General features: G+C 38.7%; 1 protein-coding gene across 10 annotated transcripts in view; it reads left to right on the top strand.

The window, feature by feature from the left end:
• Positions 1–12,977, top strand: part of RHOT1 (ras homolog family member T1) — a 63,663-nt gene that overhangs the window by 6,937 nt on the left and 43,749 nt on the right. For all 10 annotated transcript variants that reach the window (XR_013354184.1, XR_013354183.1, XR_013354186.1 and 7 more), the window contains exon 2: positions 11,343–11,401. Coding sequence is in view for 6 of the 10 variants with exons in the window: in XM_077852126.1 (XP_077708252.1) it covers positions 11,343–11,401 (59 nt within the window). In the remaining 4 variants the exon portion in view is untranslated. The remainder of the gene's footprint in view (positions 1–11,342; positions 11,402–12,977) is intronic.

The raw sequence follows: 12,977 nt of genomic DNA on the forward strand, positions 1-12,977 counted from the left end.
TCAATTAAAAGGCTAAAATTAGTGACCTATTGTAATTTTAAACCTGCTGCTTCCCTATTTTGATAGTCTCACTCAGGGTTAGGTGAGTAGGCCTTAAGGGAAGCAAAAGCTCTAGTTTAGATTCACTGAAGCATTTCTTAACTAAATCCCCTTTGTCTAATCTTTTATTAAAGTAACTATCATCTTACTATTCTTCCAAAAGGAAACCCAAAATGATACCAATGAAAATGTACTCATTCTTTCCCAATAATAATCTGTATAATCTGTCTCTCTTGGTCTGATTTTGAACCTTTTTTTTTTAAGACTTTATCCACTTATTTGAGAGAGAGCACCAGTAGACTGGGTAGGGGGAGGAACAGAAGGAGAGGCAGAAGCAGACTCCCCATCGAGTGGGAGCTTTTCTTGGGGTGATGTGGGGCTCTCCCCGGATCATGACCTGAGCCAAAGGCAAATGCTTAACTGACTGAGCCACCAAGGCACCCTGAACTTTTTAAAAGACAAAATCAGGAACGCCTGGGTGGCTCAGCGGTTAAGTGTCCGCCTTCAGCCTAGGGTGTGATCCTGGAGTCCCGGGATCGAGTCCCACGTGGGGCTCCCTGCATGGAGCCTGCTTCTCTCTCTCTCTCATGAGTAAATAAATAAAATCTTTAAAAAAAAAAAGACAAAATCACTCTTGAAATTTTGCACAGAAGAGGTTCATTTTCTTTGATTTTTAAAAAGCCTACTATACTGATTACTTCAAAAACTAGATGGAATTGTTTTTATTGCAGTGAGTACTAAGCCACCTCAGCTTCTATAACAGCTGAGGCAGAATATGAGTGAATAAATAAATAGAAGTGCCACACTGTAAGTGATAGTATCCATATATATATAATTTAAATTGAATGCTTCCCACTTTTTGGTATCACTGTCTTTCTGTCTTGTATGATCAAGCATAAGTAAAACTCTTAAATTGTTGTGGTGCTTTCAGTGCCCTTTCTCCTGCTAAGGAGTTTCCTTCTGGGTCACCGAGGCCTGCCCTGTTGGAATAGACTTGGTGGCAAGTTTGTGCTTTGACAGGAGCCTGCTGCTGCAGCGGTGGCCAGAACTGCCATGTTGAGCTGAGTTGTGAAGAAATCTGGATTTCCTCAGAATGTTGGTCTTTCCCTTCGGAAAATATCACTGGGAACGTAGTAGAGGGTCCATGGGTCCATGGAAAAAGCAGAAAGGGACAATGGCCAGTAAAGGGGTGTTCTCATGAGGTTTTTTTTTTTTTCCCATGAGTTTTAAGCAGAGAGATAAGGAAGAATGGATGACGTTTAAGGGTTATGGTGAGGGAGGGGACTTTAGTGGTAACATGGAACACCTACCTGTTGAAGGCCTGAGTGGTTGTGATTAAGGAGCAGTAAGTCTTAACTAACTTACTTTCTTTCTTTCTTTCTTTCTTTCTTTCTTTCTTTCTTTCTTTCTTTCTTTCTTTTTTCTTCTTTCTTTCTCTCTTTTCTTTTCTTTTCTTTTCTTTTCTTTTCTTTTCTTTTCTTCTTTTCTTTTCTTTCAAGATTTTATTTATTTATTCATGAGAGACACAGGCAGAGGGAGAAGCAGGCTCCATGCAGGGAGCCCAATGCGGGACTCAATCCCAGGTCTCCAGGATCATGCCCTGGGCTGAAGGCGGCGCTAACCTGCTGAGCCACCCAGGCTGCTCGAAACTAATAAGTCTTTTAATGTTGGTGTTTGACTTAATTTTGATCATTTTTGTATGTTTCAAGGTGTGAACTAAAAGGTAGGTTTCTTCTGAAACTGGTGAGGGCTTTGGAGTGGTGGGATTCAAGAAAAATTTTAAAAAGGTAATCCTAAAAAGGGGTTATGAGAGAAATCAAGGTCTTAAGGGTATTAAGGCAGGCAAATTTCTCCAGGACCAAGCAAGAGTGAGACTTGTTTTCCTTTTGGGTACCAGGAGCATTTGAGTTATTGAGCATCTGATTCATTTTTCCCATTCTTAACATAGTTGGTCAAGGATAAGAATGTAGAGATGTGTAAGACATCCAGGAGAATTCTGCAGAAGTGAAACAGTTTCTGGGAACATATCTGCTGGTGGTAGTTGTGGAATTTTGGAGACACTAGGGGAAAAAAGACATGTCTAGTTGGGTGAGAAAGACCCAGAAGTTCAAAGGTCACAGGACTTGTACAAGCTTTGGATCTTCTCAAAGGTTTGTTGTTTTAAGCACCTGGGAGTCTTATTTAATTTTTTTTTTTTTTAGAGTTGACTTTTGTACTTCTTTTTTTTTTTTAAAAAGATTTTATTTATTTATTCATGAGAGACGCAGAGAGAGAGAGAGAGAGAGAGGCAGAGACACAGGAAGAGGGAGAAGCAGGCTCCATGCAGGGAGCCCAGTGTGGGACTCAATCCCAGGATTTCAGGATTCCAGAATCACACCCTGAGCTGAAGGCAAACGCTTAACCACTGAGCCGCCCAAGCACCTGGGGGTTTTACTGCTTACTAAAATAATGTATAGGGCAGCCCAGATGGCTCAGCGGTTTAGTGCCTGCCTTTGGCCCAGGGTGTGATCCTGGAGACCCGGGATCGAGTCCCATGTCAGGCTCCCTGCATGGAGCCTGCTTCTCCTTCTGCCTGTGTCTCTGCCTCTCTGTGTGTGTGTGTCTCTCATGAACAAATAAATAATAAAAATCTTAAAATACAATAATGTGTAGGAAAAGCCTATACAAGTCCTAGTGGACTTGGTTGGACTTCACAGCAGAGGCATCCTCCTGTCAGGTGACCCACAGGTAGCTCTGCTTTGTGTTGTCTTTAATCAGATACCACTCTTTGCAAGGAACTTTATTTGGGCTCTTTCCCAAATGCATTTTTCTTGATCTGCTGCAGCCTCAGTTGCCAAGAGTAAAAAATGGGCAGGAGGTCCAAGTTCTAGGTTTTCTGATGCTGAACTAAGAGAGCAGTGGCTTAATTTATTTTAAAATAACTATTTTGCCTCCATTTTGCGTAATCAGGTGGAATTAGAGTGGACTGCTGTGAATTTCGATATGAATACTACCTTGAGCTAGCTACCTTTGGGATTTCTGGGACCTTAAATAAGGCCATGATGGAAGGAATTATTTAAGGAAAAAAGTTATGAAATGCTCACTATAAGCCCACAAGTTCTAGAAATTTCTGGACCCCATATTGCCATGGTGAGACCCATTTTGTTCTTATAGATAGATGAATGTTCCTGACAAGTCACTTTCCCATACACATTTTAACATGTGTTAAAATAGTTAACACATCCAGTTTGGGGATCTGTCTACCATTGCTAGGGTGCTGTAAGGGACGTTACTGTACATTACATGTAATATGCACCTTTTCATCTGTTACAGGCCAATCTTTTAGGTGTACTACATGATAGTGTGCTTTAATCAGAGAGTATAAGCATTGATAACTCTAGCCCTTTTTTTTTTTTTTTTTTTTTTAACTGATGAGAAAATTGAGGCCCAGGGAGTCAGTGACAACTCAAGATTATACTGCTAATTAGAAAGCTGATTCCCAAATCCAAATTTTCTGGCCCATTTTAGTGCTCAATCAACTCCTTTATTTTTTTTTTTAAGATTTTATTTATTTATTCATAGACACACACACACAGAGAGGCAGAGAGAGAAGCAGGCTCCACGCAGAGAGTCTGATGTGGGACTCCATCCAGGGTCTCCGTGGGCTGCAGGCAGCGCTAAACCGCTGTGCCATCAGGGCTGCCCTCAATCAACTCCTTTATTTTTTAAATTTTTATTTATTTATGATAGTCACACACAGAAAAAGAGAGAGAGAGAGGCAGAGACACAGGTGGAGGGAGAAGCAGGCTCCATGCACCGGGAGCCCGACGTGGGATTCGATCCCAGGTCTCCAGGATCGCGCCCTGGGCCAAAGGCAGGCGCCAAACCGCTGCGCCGCCCAGGGATCCCTCAACTCCTTTAATTTAAACTGTGAGCATCATCATTACGACAACTACCATACGTGTACTTAATGTTTGCCAGGTATTGTGCTAGGCATTATGTATCTGCCATCTTAATTAATCCTCTTACTGATTTAATTTAGCTGCAGCTGTTCAGCATTCTGTAGATGAATAAACTGAGGCTTCATGACTTGCCTGAGGAAACACAGCTAGTAAGCACTGGGATTAAGATTTCAGTTCAGGGATCCCTGGGTGGCTCAGTGGTTGAGTGTCTGCCTTCAGCCCAGGGCATGATCCTGGAGCCCTGGGATAGAGTCCCACATCGGGCTCCCTGCATGGAGCCTGCTTCTCCCTCTGCCTATGTCTCTGCTTCTCTCTCTTTCTTTCTCTGTCTCTCATGAATAAACAAATAAAATCTAAAAAAAAAAAAAAAAAAAGATTTCAGTCCAATCTTAGTCTTGGCTTATTCCAAAGCCTGTATTATGCCCCTCGCTTTTTGGGAAATATTTATATCAAAGCTATAAAGAATAATATAACAAATACCCATCACCTAGGTTAATAAAACATTACTATCAGTTGAATGGTAATCACTTCCTTTTTTTTCCCTCAAAAGTAACCAACCACTTTCCTAAATTTCAAATGTATACTCTTAACCACTAAACCATAAGCTGCATTTACCAAGAGTATTTGCTAGGAACTCAATATTTCTAAAACTAGTATTTGCTAGGAATTCAATAGTGAGCAAGAAAGACACATTCTCTGCCCTTATGGAATTTCCTGTGGGTGATAATGAAATTCTTATTCCTTAGTGTTTCCAGAGACAATCAGTAGCTGGCAGGAAAAGTAAAGTTTTCATCAAGGAGGGGTAGGAAGTCCTTTAGGAGACCATTGGTAGTATGCTACATGTTTCCCTAGGTGTTACATATGCACAGTACTCTTTTTTTTTTTTAATTTATTTATGATAGTCACAGAGAGAGAGAGAGAGAGAGAGGCAGAGACATAGGCAGAGGGAGAAGCAGGCTCCATGCACCAGGAGCCCGACATGGGATTCGATCAGGGGTCTCCAGGATCGCGCCCTCGGCCAAAGGCAGGTGCTACACCACTGCGCCACCCAGGGATCCCTGCACAGTACTCTTAAGAGTTTTCTTGTCTTAACTGATTATTCAGTTTTTCTTCCTTGAAACCAAACTATAAGCTGCTTTTATGAACTTTTCAATTTTCTGCTATGTTTAGAGACTTCTGGGAAAAGTAAATGTCCCATTCTTTTCCCATCCTTCCTTGCCCCCTTTCCCTTTTTTGCAAGAGTGATTGAGCATAGCACTTAAGCCATACTTCTTTTGTAGCAATTTTATCTATTTTGTTTAATACATTTTCCATAGTATCCCCACAGAGTATGTAAGATAAAACTTTGTGCTTGGAAGACAATCAGGTAAATACTTAGCAAATGAATTAATAGTAGGAGTCTACACAAGAAAGATGAGTCATGTAAAAGCATACGTTAATACTCTCTGTGTGCTCTTCTAGTGTTTTCTCTATGTTGGTCTAGGCATGGGCAAATATGCCACAATGGAACTTATACTCTTGGATAGAAGGTCAGTTACAATGTTTCTCAGTTTTTTGAGCCATCATTACTTTTTTTTTTTTTTTAAGATTTTGTTTATTTATTTGAGAGAGAGATAGTGAGAGAGAGCACAAGCTGTGGAGAGGGAAAAGCAGGCTCCCTGCTGAGCAGGGAGCCCAACGCAGGGCTCCATTCCAGATGACCTGAGCCATAGACAGACACCTTAACCGACCAAGCCACCCAGGCACCCCATCACTACTTTTTATAAATACAAAACTGTTGTGCCCTCTTCATTCTGACAGTTTTCTGACACTGGGTGTTCTACAGTTCAGTTCAGTTTTGACACTAACAACCCTGAGTTAGCATCAGATCCTTCAAGTTAAAGTGTAAGGTCCCCAACAAGATTGCCCTTACTTTACACACCAACTGCAAATGGGGTCCCAGACTATCCATACTTCCTCCTGGCTAACTACAAGTTTGGGGCTTCCCACCACCCCCTTAGGTTTGATAATTTGCTAGAACAATTCACAGAACTCAGGAAAATGCTATACTTACGGATACACAAATGAACAACCAGATTAAGAGGTACTTAGGGCAAAGTCTTGAAGGGTCCTGAGCCTTGGAGTCAGGAGTGCCACATTCCTGGTTCATCATTATGTTCATCAGCCAGGAAGCTCCCCTGAGTTTTGATGTCCAGAGTTTTGCTGTGGAGCTTCATTATGTAGGCCCGATTGATTAAATCATTAACCATATGATTGAACTCAATCTGTGTGCTTGCTGTGGCCTTCTGCCTGCCAGCCACTAGGTTTTGAGGTGGGGGCTGAAAATTCCAATCTGCCAATACATGGTTAGTTTTTCTAGCAACCAGTCCCCATCCTGAAGCTATCTAGGCCCTCCCTTCTCCCTAATAGGTCATCTCATTAGGATAAACTCAAGTATGATTGAAAGAGACTATAACAAAAGACACTCCTAATCATACAGAACTTCTGAGGGATTTTTTTTTTTTTTTAAAGATTTTATTCATTTGAGAGAGAGTGCTCACAAGCAAAGGCTGAAGGAGAGGGAGAAGCAGGCTCCCTACTGAGCAGGGGGCCTGATGCAGGGCTCCATCCTAGGACATGATCTAAGCTGAAGGCAGAAACTTGCCCAACTGAGCCACTCATGCACTCTAATTCCAAGGGATTTTTAAACTCTGTGCTAGGAACTGGGTGGGGATGAAGACCAGATGGATTCTTTATTATATCACACCCTCCTTTAATATTATTGGAAATTCCAGCATTAATTATTTTCTATTAAAGACAAATTGAACGAGTAATTTTAGGATTTATTTTCCCCCTTAGAAGTTACCTACTGTTCACAGCTTTTCAGATGCCGTTAAGAAAAGCTTTGAATGGGATAGTTCCAGAAACTCTATGAGGTGGAACTTAATTTCCTAAGTGGCAGTGTGTGTGCATGGGAAAGGTGAAAGCAATTCAGTCTGTCTGATGTACTAGAGGTCTTTTTCCCACTCATAAAATTAGAAGATTCAGTTTATTAAATATTTGATTATTATGTTAATGTAGACGCATACATGTTAAGTATGCACCTTATATTCATAATAGTTTGATGTAAGTTATGTGGCACAGAGTAGTTCAAAGAAGGAAGGGGGGGAGCTGCAGTAGCCCTGGGCTATCTATAGGGATGAGGTAGATTTTGAGCTGTCCTTGAGAGATGGTTAACATTTGAAAAAGCAGAGGAGAGAGAATGAATGATGTTTCAGGTGAAGAAAACTATGTGAGGAGGCAAAATTCATCATAACTTGTTTGTGCTTACACAGAGCAGAACTGCCTTATTTGAGCAAATTGTGTATGTGGGTGTAGTGGGAAATGAGATTAGGTAGATGAGGTGGGGTCAAATTATGCATGGTTTTCAAAGGCCAGCAGAATGTTTCACCTTGATGTGGTAGGTAATTGAGAGTCAAGGCTTTTGATCAGATGAGTTAGAAAATGAAAAGATGTCTTAGAGAGATGGGTTGACATTTGTATTGCTGATGGATTTTAATAAGAGGAGAGATTAGAGGAGGGGGTAGAAAGTTGGGAGTGGGAAGTGTTTCAGTAAAAGTAATTACAGGAGTGCCTGGGTGGCTCAGTCAGTTTAGCGTCTGTCTTTGGCTCAGGTCCTGGGATCCAGCCCTGCATCTGACTCCCTGCTCAGCAGGGAGTCTGCCTCTCTCTCTCTCTCTCTCTCTCTCTTTCTCTTTCTCTTTCTCTCTCTGCTGCTACCCTTGCTTGTACTCTGGGGGAGTCTCTCTCTGTATTTCAAATCAATAAATAAAATCTTTTTTAAAAAGTACCATAATTACAGAAAGGTGGGAACATAAAGGAAGGAATGAATATTAAAAATTTCAAAGGAAGGGACACCTGGGTGGCTCGGTGATTGAGTGTCTGCCCCCGGATCAGGACATGATCCCACGGTCTGGGGATCGAATCCCACATTGGGCTCCCTGCATGGGGCCTGCTTCTCCCTCTGACTATGTCTCTGCCTCTCTCTCTTTTTGTGTCTCTCATGAATAAGTAAATAAAATCTTTAAAAAAATTTTTTTCAAAGGAAAATTTGGCAGAGCTTGAATGGTCATTTACAGAGAAAGGGTAAATCAAGGATGGCCAGTTTTTGAATTTTTCCTTTTTGTCCTGATGTGTAGAGTGTTCTTTATTGGTGAAAACCTCATAAATCTGTTGGAATATAATCTCTCTGAATGTAAAAATAGGGAAGACCAAGTGCCTTGATCAGCACATGGAATAGTGCCTGGTATATAGAAGTGCTCAAGAAATATTTGTTGAAAGGATGAAAGAATGCATTTAACATGTCAACCTTTAGGTAAATTTTAGTTGTCACCTGTAAAAAAAATTTTTTTTTTTAAGTAAGCTCCATGCCCATTGTGGAACCCAGTGTGGGCCTTGAACTTACCACTGTGAAATTAAGACCTGAACTGAGATCAAGAGTTGGACACTTATCCAGCTGAGCTACCCAGATACCCTTGCCATCTGTAAATTTAGAATATACCAATTTTTACTACCAAAACGTGACTTTTAAAATAATACTTGTTGGGATCCCTGGGTGGCTCAGCGGTTTAGCACCTGCCTTTGGCCCAGGGCACAATCCTGGAGACCCAGGATCGAGTGCCACGTTGGGCTCCCAGCATGGAGCCTGCTTCTCCCTCTGCCTGTGTCTCTGCCTCTCTCTCTCTCTAGGTCTATGATGAATAAATAAAATCTTTAAAAAAATGCTTGTTAACATTTTCCAGTAGCAAAAATTGTATATATTTGTTGTAGAAAATTGGGGAAATGTGCAAAAGTACAAAAGCATAAATAAAGTTACAGTTACATTTGCTTCAGAGATGACTGCTGTTGGTGTATAGATCCTTCTGGGTTTTTTTTTTTTTTCGCAGTTGAATACATATGTATTTATAAAATGGGATCATATAAGTAATGCTGATTTTTACCTACATAAATGTCATTTTTCAAGTAAAATGGAACAATTTGAGCTTCCAAGTAATGATAATAATGGGTTTAACATGTAGAATAATGTAGGAATCCGTGAGATCATGTTGATATGAATCAGAAATGAGTTTTTCCTTAAAGTAGAATGCAAAGTAATGTAGAAGGAGTGATAGAAATAGAAATATCATCATCACCATCTAGCAGCCAACTATAGCAACACAAGACAAATCATGAATGACTGCGAAAACCGGGAGGCAAAGGTTTGGTGAGAAACAGAGTGTTTGCATGGTCTGAACTTACTTTCTCACAAGATACTTACCAATTACAAAGGGAAAGAGAATAACTTGCAGACACCACCTTCCAGCTGATGATAGTTAACTTCACCAATAATGGGACAAATTGACATCATCTCCCTTCAGTTGTGATACACTGAGGGATACAGTATCATTTCTGGGGCATTCCTCTCAGAGTGCAAAACCTGAAATTAATCATGAGGTGATATCATACAAACCCAATTGAGAGAGAGTCTACAAATTAAATGACTTGTATTTTTTTCAAAAATGTTGAAGCTATGAAAGATAAAAACCACTAAAGAATTCTTCCAGACTAGAGACTAAAGAGATGTGATGACCAAATGCAATATTTGACCTGGCGAGAAAGATTTTTCTCTTCTATGAAAGATGGTAATGGGACAAATGATGAGATGTGAAGTCAGGTCAACAGTAGATAATAGCATTGTGTTAATTTCCTGATCTTGACACTACACCATGGTTATAGAAGAGAATGATCTTGTTTTTAGGAAATACATACAAGGCGCTTAAGGGTAAAGGGGCATCAGGTCTATAAGTTACTCTTAAGTGGTTTAAAAATACATGGAGTCGGGGGAGGGAGAGGAAAGGAATGATAATGCAGATATGGTATAATGTTAACATTTGAGGATTTTGGTTAAAGAATAGACATGACTCCTTTGTACTAGTTTTGCAATTTTTCTGTAAGTCTGATACTTTCTCACAGTGAGTTAAAAAACAAAAACAAAAAACTGGACCCAGAGCTCCTGGATTAGTCACTAGTGAATCATTGAATATTTCAATTAATTTATATAGAATTTGTGTATGTAGTGTTTGCTGACCATAGGGGCCATCATTCCCTCTCTGTATTATTGTTTTAACAATATTTTCTTAAAGTGTGTCATAAGAAAGAGAACACTGGCTTAGAAGATGGGTTTTCATCTTAAATCTGCAGCTAATCTTTAGTGAGATCTTGAGAAAATCACTGTTTCTGGATCCCAGGTTCTCCATCTGAAAATTTTTGCTGGATAAGCTGACATTGATAACCAGAGTCCAGCAGTTCTGTGATGATGGGCTCTGATTCACTGACATGGTCAGAATTCAGGGAAATGTTATCTTATAGTCAGCTACTTGAAAAGTAAGCTGAAAAGATCCCCAGAAACTGGAGCCAGAATCAGGTCATGATCTCAGGGTCCCAAGATCGAGTCCTGCAGGAAGCCTGCTTCTCCCTCAGTCTATGTCTCTGCCTCTCTCTGTGTCTTTCATGAATAATTAAATAAAATCTTTAAAAAAAAACTGGAACCAGGAGATACCTGTCAAACCATCCACTCTGTCCTTTTACTAGTGGCATTCTACTTGTTTGCAGCATACCCTCTAAGTTGTTTTGACCAGTACTCTTTTTTCCAGCCATTTGTTGTTTTTCCAGAGACTGACTTGTGTTTTTAGTCACTGCTTTCTTTCAGTCATTTAAAAAAAAAATGGATTTCTCTTTGCTATTTTTTAAATTGTGATAAAATATATAAGACATATGATTTGACATTTTAATCATTTTTAAGAGTATGGTTAAGGGACATTAAATACATTCACAGTGTTGTGTAATCAACAGCACTTTTTCTATCTAAAACTCTTTCATCATCCCCAATAAAAGGTTTGTGTCCATTACATAATAACTGTCCCTTTACCCTTCCCAGGAGATTTTTACATACAGACATGGAATACTGCCCAAGGACATAATTAAATGATAATGGAAGATTGTAAAGTAATATGAATACCAGGATTCTATTATTGAACTATGTGGTGAATTATTATAATATGTTAATATAAGTAAAAAAAATCTGGGAGACTACATGTATTAAACTGGTAAAGAGGAATTTGGGGGAAGATTTTTACTTTTATTTATTTTGGTAATTTTTTTTTGTTTTCAACAAGGAGCTTTAAGCAGAAAAGGATATACTTTAAGCATTGTGCTAAAACTTGGTGATTTGGATGCCTCTGATTTTGGCTAATGGGTGACAGACTCTGCTGTGTTGTTGCTGAATTTGAGCTTATGTAGTACCCAAACATTTTATTATTAAAATAATGATGTTTGTTTTCACAGCTAGAGTTGGGAAGACATCACTGATTATGTCTCTGGTCAGTGAAGAATTCCCAGAAGAGGTAAATATTTTTATTTCTTTTCTGTATCTAAAGTCTTTTAAATTTATCAAAAATGAGCCTAAAGTGAAATAAATTCTGCTTTTTTTTTTTTTAATTGGCATGTGTTTCCTTTCTGACAGTTGTGACTTTAAAAGGGCTCATACTAGTTTATACAAAACATCCCTGCAATGTACTGCAGGAGCTAGAATCAAACTAGATCTGAGTTTACCTAATTGTTTGCTCTTCCTCCTTTTGATCTTAGCTAGGACATTTGTCATCTCTGTGCCTTAGTTATCTCATTTGTAAAATGGGAGCTGGAAGGGATATTAGAGATCATGTAAGCTATTAATCCTTTCTTAAAAATAATATGTTATTCATAAGCCCAAAATATAAAACAGGTGAATATTCCTTTAGTTGAAATAAAGATGAAATATTTGGCTGGCTGCCCACCTGCCTTCCATCTGACACTCCCCAGTGTTTGAGACATCAGAACCTCTAGGATTTTAACTCACATATTTGAGAACCTTTAATTTTTGCATCATTTTACAGTCATTTTACATTTTATAAATGAAGAAACTAATTCACCCCACCTCTGTCTACCTCAAATGATTATAATGTGTCTCAAATGAGATAAGCTTCATAATAGTAGAGTAACACCAAAAGCAAGGTGGTTTTATGATTACTGGCAATCTATTTGTGTTCAAAATGAGGGAGCATTGGCTAAGGCCCTATGTAAAGTTAGAATTTTGTTTGGGGAATAGGATGGGTGCAAATGGGATGAACGTTGTTTCTCTTTATCCTATTCATAAAACTGGTATTATAGCCTCACAGTTTGCATTTCCCCTGTCTTTACTCTTGTTTAGTTAGAGTATCTGTATAATTTCATTGTGCAGACAGGAATTTGATATATTATATGGTAGTGTTTTCAACAATTACAAGTGCCACATGAACCATTCATTGTTTCTTTTGCTTTTTTTTTCCTCTTAAATAAGTAATTACTTAATTTGGGAAATGAAGTGTATCATCATGTGATCACTTGGAGTATAATACTTAAAAATTTTCTGTGATAGTTTGAGTTTAGATTTGTCATTTTAGCATAGACTTCTTGGGTGTGGATAAGAGGTTTTTAATTGGTTAAAAAAAATCATATAGTCTTTCTAGAAAATGCAGTCATTAAGCAAGGCTTATGTAGCCAATCAGTTATCTTCTAGAAGATAATAATTTTGATAATTTATTGTTTTATTTGAAGATTGCTTTGGATTAACTTCATTTGTCATTTGTAGAATATCTTTAGCATTCAACAAAATAGAATGAAAACAGCAGTTCAAAAATCAAATATTTGAAATACCAATTAATTTAAATATTATGGTAGGCTGTGTTAGATCTGAAGTATTCTTAATATATCCTATGCCCATGCAGGTAGAAATATGCATGCTTTTTAATTTTTTAATTTTTTTTATTTTTTATTTTTTATTTTATTTATTTATTTTTTTGTACATGCTTTTTTAAAAGAAGTGTTTATTGGGACACCTGCGTGGTTCAGTCGGTTGAGCTTTCAACTCTTGAGCTCAGCTCAGGTCTTGATCTCAGGCTCATG

Source organism: Canis aureus, chromosome 16, assembly GCF_053574225.1.
Source record: "Canis aureus isolate CA01 chromosome 16, VMU_Caureus_v.1.0, whole genome shotgun sequence".
In the NCBI taxonomy this organism is placed as follows: Eukaryota; Metazoa; Chordata; class Mammalia; order Carnivora; family Canidae; genus Canis; species Canis aureus.